At 56.4% G+C, this 7,704-nt stretch overlaps 1 protein-coding gene across 1 annotated transcript in view; it reads right to left on the bottom strand.

Moving 5' to 3' along the window:
- The window catches only part of LOC119108205 (uncharacterized), a 110,493-nt gene that overhangs the window by 28,786 nt on the left and 74,003 nt on the right, over nucleotides 1-7,704 (bottom strand). The window contains exon 5 of the mRNA XM_037231791.1: nucleotides 3,276-3,407. Coding sequence (XP_037087686.1) covers nucleotides 3,276-3,407 — 132 coding nt within the window. The remainder of the gene's footprint in view (nucleotides 1-3,275; nucleotides 3,408-7,704) is intronic.

Consider the following 7,704-nt stretch of genomic DNA (forward strand, 5'->3'; position numbering starts at 1 on the left):
AAGAGAGAGAGAGAGAGAAGAGAGAGAGAGAGAGAGAGAGAGAGAGAGAGAGAGAGAGAGAGAGAGAAGAGAGAGAGAGAGAGAGAGAGAGAGAGAGAGAGAGAGAGAGAGAGAGAGAGAGCCGCCGGAGGTATGGTAGCAGGTTCCACCTCAACAAGCGTCAAGTTCCGTCTGGACACTCCTGACACTCCTGACTGAGGTGGGACTGCGGGACGTACAAATGGGGTCTAGGAATGAATGCACATACGTTAGCGGTAGCAAAGTATGCTGGGACCGACATGGCAGCTCCGCACGCCTACAATAGCGCTGGGGATTCTGAGAATAATGACATGCAAACAGGCCGGTATTCTATGGCTCTCAGAGACGACACTTGGCGGACGTGGCAGCCGTCTCCTCCTCGTGACTCTGGCCGCGGTAGCGCTGGAACGCTTCTGAGCGGAGCACCGCCGACAAGACACCGTTGTCGCTTGGGAGATTATGACTTAAACGATAATACACCGTTGGTATTTACATTCACTGTTTTAAATGATGAGTTGAATGCCTGCCATACTACACCTCCGTGGTCGGAGGAACAGATGGGTTCAACGGTTCAAAGGTCAGATGGAGGACCAGCCAGGTGACGTGTCGGATGGAGGACCAGCCAGGTGACGTGTAGGATGGAGGACCAGCCAGGTGACGCGTTGGATGGAGGACCAGCCAGGTGCGTGTTGGATGGAGGACCAGCCAGGTGACGTGTTGGATGGAGGACCAGCCAGGTGACGTGTTGGATGGAGGACCAGCCAGGTGACGTGTTGGATGGAGGACCAGCCAGGTGACGTGTCTGATGGAGGTCCAGCCAAGTGACGTGTTGGATGGAGGACCAGCCAGGTGACGTGTGGATGGAGGACCAGCCAGGTGACGTGTTGGATGGAGGACCAGCCAGGTGACGTGTCGGATGGAGGACCAGCCAGGTGACGTGTCGGATGGAGGACCAGCAGGTGACGTGTCGGATGGAGGACCAGCCAGGTGACGTGTCGGATGGAGGACCAGCCAGGTGGCGTGTTGGATGGAGAACCAGCCAGGTGGCGTGTTGGATGGAGGACCAGCCAGGTGACGTGTTGGATGGAGGACCAGCCAGGTGACGTGTTGGATGGAGGACCAGCCAGGTGGCGTGTTGGATGGAGGACCAGCCAGGTGGCGTGTTGGATGGAGGACCAGCCAGGTGACGTGTTGGATGGAGGACCAGCCAGGTGGCGTGTTGGATGGTTTGATTATTATAAGCGTATTTCATTATAACTATGCGTCGCTGCACTACGCAGAATGGCCTGAGTAACCGGCACGCTTCATAATACCAAAATCGCCCGCTGCATGCTCATTTAGACCATTTTGGGAGGGCATGTAGCGAAGAACATCTGGGGCAGAGCGTAGAGCAAATTGTCCTAATTTCGCCATCATGAGAATGGATGACTGCAGTGTATCATCAGTTACGTGCTGTAATTTACTGGCGTCTTTAGAAGGCCATTGTGTTAAAATGTTGCCTACATTGGGAGGTTTAGCATCAAGGAGACAAAATATTTCTCATGGTATCGTAAGGGTTGAAGAAAAACTTTGACTTAGGAGGTGATCAGTCATCTGTCGAAGGCTGGTAAAAGCTCGTTCTCGTGAGATATAAATGACGACATTTTCCAGCGCCGGTCAAAAGAGACAACACTTTATATCTTCCGTGCCGAGCTGACCGGCTTGAGCCTTGTGTAGCGCGCTAGGGCAGAAGTGGAGTGCCAGACATTTCAGGGGTGCAAATCACAAAGCGATGATCCCCATCGATGGCCGATCGAGAGTCTGAGGTCATTCGGGGCCGGAGGGCCCAGGAGCCTCTCGTCGGCCGTCGGTACCCACACAGCCATCTCTGGCAGCGATCAGCGGCGGGCCGGGTCGGACTCTACGTCATGGCAGCCGCGCGCCCGGCGCCGTACATCAGAGGTGGCGGCGGCGGCGGGATCGGAAAGCCATGGGCTGTCGCCGGCCGGGCGCCGGCCGTTCGTCAGAGCGGCCGGCGCCACACGCCTGAATACAGGCCGCGGCTGGGGCGGGGCCGTCGGCGCCCAGTCAGAGCTGGCATCGCGGCCTCGGCACCGGACGAGCGGCTCTAACCTGCCGTATCATGCGCTGATTTAGAACCACTGTCGCTGATGGCGGACTAGGCGCCACCACACGCTCCGCTGCATAATCAGCTGGCTGGCGAGCGGCGAATTTGGAAAGGCGACAACAGAGTTGTGGAACTGGGGCGGACTGGAGTCACTGCTTGGTTCTTCATCATGTCGAAACATCTTGATAGTTTACGTTACATATAAACTGTTAACGGAGCACCTGCATTTTCACACGCCATCATTGTAATATGGAGAGCACAGGATATTCAAGCACGCCTGGTACCAGCAGGTAGGTGTTTACCCACATCGAAGACAAACACCTATGTTACAGGGGTATTGAAATGGTCAACGGCACGAACTCTGCCATTATTTGCATGTGAACTTATATGGAACATGTTGCACGACCATTTAGATGTGAGTCATTTGACGGCAACGCCAGGTGGGAGGCAAAGCGTGTTCTACTTTCGCTTTGCATCACTGAGAAAAACACTGTAGGGTCGGAAACCACCCAAAGCTTCCAAATATCACAGGCACTTAACAGGCATTCCAACCATGTTTGACATGGAAAAGATCAGTTGAACAAAATAGGCGGCATTAATTCAAAATGCATGAACTTTGAGAACACATATACACACCCCTTGCCTTCTTATAGTTTTCACTTTAACCGTGACAAAACATCCCAGAAACTTGCGATCGATTCGAAACAAATTGATCAAAACCTAAAATAACTCAGCTATGAAATACTTCTTAAAACATAGCTATAATGAATGCAAGAATTGTCATCAGATACTGCCTTGAGACGGAAATGCCGCTAGAACTATCAGCTCCTGCGGCAAATGATGTTTAACCAGCGTTTTCAGCCAAGTCCCCCCCCCCGCCCCTCTAAGTCATTGCTAGAACACTAAAGTCTGATCAGTCGATGAACATGGCCCCATGCTGGAGCTGGGTTCTTACCGTGCTTACCCCGTTCGGGTAAGGGGTCGACTTTTCACAGAAATGATCTCCTGTCCGCAAGTCATAGCCGTCTCAGTTCGACTGTCACAACTCTAGCCGCACTCGTTACAAATGAGCGCACAGTGATCTCCCATACCCCATCACGCTGATCACAACTGATGACTGGCGTGTCACGCCTACTTACCGATGAACCACTTGATGATGGCGGCGGGTTGCCGTAGCGCGCGCGGCACTGAACATCCACCTCCTCGCCCACGCGCACGGTCAGGTTTTTGCCCGAGGCGATCAGCGCCGTGCGGTACTCGATCTGCGGTGTCTTGGGCTCCACTGGAACGGCAGGCACGGCGCGGTCAGTCACCTCCCCGTCCACGGGTGTCGTCAGCGGACAGAGGTGGACGGCACGTGGCCAACGCGTCCCGTCAACGGGTGTCGTCATTGGACAGAGGTGGACGGCACGTGGCCGACGCGCCCCGTCCACGGGTGTCGTCAGCGGACAGAGGTGGACGGCACGTGGCCGACGCGCCCCGTCCACGGGTGTCGTCAGCGGACAGAGGTGGACGGCACGTGGCCGACGCGCCCCGTCCACGGGTGTTGTCAGTGGACAGAAGTGGACGGCACGTGGCCGACGTGCCCCGTCCACGGGTGTCGTCAGTGGACAGAGGTGGACGGCACGTGGCCAACGCGTCCCGTCAACGGGTGTTGTCATGGACAGAGGTGGACGGCACGTGGCCAACGCGCCCCGTCCACGGGTGTTGTCAGTGGACAGAGGTGGACGGCACGTGGCCAACGCGCCCGTCACGGGTGTGTCATGGACAGAGGTGGACGGCACGTGGCCAACGCGCCCCGTCCACGTGTTGTCAGTGGACAGAGGTGGACGGCACGTGGCCAACGCGCCCCGTCCACGGGTGCCGTCATTGGACAGAGGTGGACGGCACGTGGCCAACGCGTCCCGTCAACGGGTGTCGTCATTGGACAGAGGTGGACGGCACGTGGCCGACGCGCCCCGTCCACGGGTGTCGTCAGTGGACAGAGGTGGACGGTACCCGGCCGACCCGCAGTGAGCTGCGCCAGCTCTGGCTCGTGGGATGGCTGGTGACCGTGTTGGTAAGCAGCATCACCGGTGTCAGAGTGGTGATGACCTTGAGAAATGGTCTTGAACCGCCGTCACCACCCTGGACAAATTGATTTCGCCAGAGGCACGAGCAGTTGGTTCGAGCCGTTCGACCGACTCTTCACTGCAGGCCCACGTCAGTAATGGCTCACCATGACGCTGTATTCATTCAATTCGCCCAGTTGGGAGAAATTCATTCTACGCTTCTACCACGTCGGAGTCATGGCTAAAAAGCTGTTTTCTGTTCTTGAGGCGTGGCCGACATATTGCGCATTTGCTGTTGGTCGTGTGAAATGGAGTACCAAAAACACAAGTTATGAATTGAGAATTGTTATTTTAATAACGGTTGACCTGTAGCATGGCATGATGCACGGCTAAACGACGTTATCAAGCGAGCATTGCCTACACTCACAAAAAGCCGTTTCAAGATGTTATCATGGTCACTAGTACCAGTCGGCATAGTCGCTAGCAACCAGTCGGCATAGCCACCCGTGACCATAAGGTCACTAGTACCAGTCGGCATAGCCACCCTGACCATAAGGTCACTAGTACCAGTCGGCATAGTCGCTAGCACCAGTCGGCACAGTCACCCGTGACCATAAGGTCACTAGTACCAGTCGGCATAGTCACCCATGACCATAAGGTCACTAGTACCAGTCGGCATAGTCGCTAGCAAGTCGGCACAGTCACCCGTGACCATAAGGTCACTAGTACCAGTCGGCATAGTCACCCATGACCATAAGGTCACTAGTACCAGTCGGCATAGTCGCTAGCACCAGTCAGCATAGTCACCCATGACCATAAGGTCACTAGTACCAGTCGGCATAGTCGCTAGCACCAGTCAGCATAGTCACCCATGACCATAAGGTCACTAGTACCAGTCGGCATAGTCCTAGCACCAGTCGGCATAGTCACCCGTGACCATAAGGTCACTAGTACCAGTTGGCATAGTCGCTAGCACCAGTCGGCATAGTCACCCGTGACCATAAGCGCATATTGAAACGTCAAGTTTGTTAATCAACCAATACCTCCTTGTCAACGTCTTATAACCGGTGTTGCCTAATATACTGAAGATCGATTGTGGTTAGAGTACGAACTCTCACCTGGTCACGCCGAAGATGGGAGCTCAATGTCTTTATTGTGTATCTTGAAAAGTGAAAACTATTGCCAAGAGGCACGCCATAATTCACTTAAACACCTGAGCATTTTACTGAGACAGAATGGGGAAATGTCGAAGCTAGATAACTTTTTTAGCAGCGTCAGTTTCGAATTTTCCACAAGATTACGTTCCAGCTTAAAAGCACGCTTAACCGAGCTGCATTAGTGCGCTTAACCCTTGCGGGAGATTAGAACAATCACACGACTACGGAAACGCCTATTTTCATTAATGGCATGCGGAAAATAGATACAGTTTTCGCTGACAGTGCGCCGAATATAATGCCAAGACAGCACACAGAGACAGCAGCAGCTTGCTATTTCAGCCGGCCCGAGCTGGTTTAATTTTCGCAAATGTTAATTGGATCCAGGCGGTGGGGGCAGGCGGTACGGCGCAGCAGCGCCAGATCATGCCAGCTGGGACAAACACGGCACCATCAGGTCACGACAGCCGGGGGGGGGGGGGGGCGGCTACTGAGTGCTGCTTGCTTGCACACTCGGGCACAGCGTCACTTGGACCATCACTAGCCCACGATGTACTGCAGGTTGTCAGCTAAAACCGTCCAGCGGTTGATGCACGTTCGAAAAATGATGGCACGAAATAGCACATGGTTGTTTTCAGTTGAAGTCTAATAAACCTGCGCCGCGCTGCGCCACTGTCTCGGCTGAAATTACCGGATTTGTCATCCCTGTCACGGCTTTTACTGCTCGCTCCATTTTCACGGTCCTTGCACTGTCAAGTTATCAACGGCCCGGAAGAAATTGATGGTGCGTCGGGAGTACTCCACCTTATTTTGCGCAGAGCTTCGTCGAGCGACGTCGTAAACGAGACCATGAAACTAGAATAGCAAATGCAAAATGCTCGAGTGCGATTCTAGCCGCGAACTTTTGACTTGCCGTCGGTTCAACTGACAGTTTCCTTGGCTTACCCTGGAAGGTGCCGGGCACGCCTCCTGACCGAGCACTCACTCCAGCCGACCAATGGGCTTCTCGCCGGGGTTCCTCACCCGGTTCCCTCACTCGGGCTCCTCACCCGGGTTCCTCTCGCACTCCTCACAGCGTCGGCCGCACCGGCCAGAATGTTCCCAGGCTCCTCTGTCGCTGTTTACCTGGCCGGGCCGCTCTCCGCCACACCGCCGCTCCACTTCCTAAGCTAACACTGCGACCGCCGCTGGCCACACCGGCGCCAAACAACAACAAACGGCCGCGCAGTGAGCCGGTCGACGGGCGACGGGGCGGCGCTGGGCGGCGCGAGCGGCCCTCCCCGCATCGACGGCCCGCCAGGAAGGAAGCTCCGCCGCCGAGCCGGGCAAACACTCGAGAAAAATACCCGACCACCGCGAGCGGGGAGCGGCGGCCGGCGGACGGCGAGCGCGACGAGTGGCTCCGTATTGGGCGCGCAGGAAGCGGGCTCAAGGGGGCAGTAGGCGCCGACGAGTGAGGCCCGTTCGTCAGCGGTCAGCCATGGATGCAGGATGCAGCGAAGCCGCCCGCCACGTGACGCCCATTGGCGGCGTGGTCGTCGGAGCTTCCGTGGACAGTGACGGATGTGGGGAGCAGAGTCTATACGGAGGGTGCGGATCAGGGGCATGCCAAATCTTGTCATATGCATCAGCATGGCGGGACGTCGGCTCCGCTGTTTTGATTCTGATGCATGGGTCTACCCATGGTCGTATCCTTTTCACAATGGTCTACAGTCAAGCTCGGCGCCATGCTGACTGCATCGCTGTGCTCCGCTTCACTAGCCCGTCATTTGGCGCCGGTTACCGCCGCTGACTCGTCGGGTGCCTCGTCCCAATATGCCGGTCTCGCTGGAGACCGTAGCAGGCGGCGCATCTCGGGAGGAAGACCAACGCCATGACCGGGGCCCACCTGCACCGGGCCCTGCTCTGTAACCCGCCAGCGTCGATCCGCCTGCATCACCATCGGTGCCGGGTTTGAGTGTACCATCCACAGGCACCGGGTTCGACTGTATAACCCCGTTTCCGGTCCCGGCTGGATAACCCCTCCTCGCTGGTCCCGGTTGGATAAACCCTCCTCGCCGGTCCCGGTTGGATAACCCCCCTCACCAGTCCCGGTTGGATATCCCTTCCTCGCTGGTCCCGGTTGGATAACCCCTCCTCGCCGGTCCCGGCTGGATAACCCCTCCTCGCCGGTCCCGGCTGGATAACCCCTCCTCGCGGTCCCGGCTGTGTAACCCCTCCTCACCCCGGTTGGATAAACCTTCCTCGTCGGTCCCGGTTGGATAAACCCTCCTCGCCGGTCTCGGTTGAATAACCCCTCCTCGCTAGTCCCGGTTGGATAACCCCTCCTCACTGGTCCCGGTTGGATAACCCCTCCTCGCCGGTCCCGGGTGGA

The sequence above is a fragment of the Pollicipes pollicipes genome, unplaced genomic scaffold (assembly GCF_011947565.3).
Source record: "Pollicipes pollicipes isolate AB1234 unplaced genomic scaffold, Ppol_2.1 Scaffold_2555;HRSCAF=2994_pilon_pilon_pilon, whole genome shotgun sequence".
Taxonomy (NCBI): domain Eukaryota; kingdom Metazoa; phylum Arthropoda; class Thecostraca; order Pollicipedomorpha; family Pollicipedidae; genus Pollicipes; species Pollicipes pollicipes.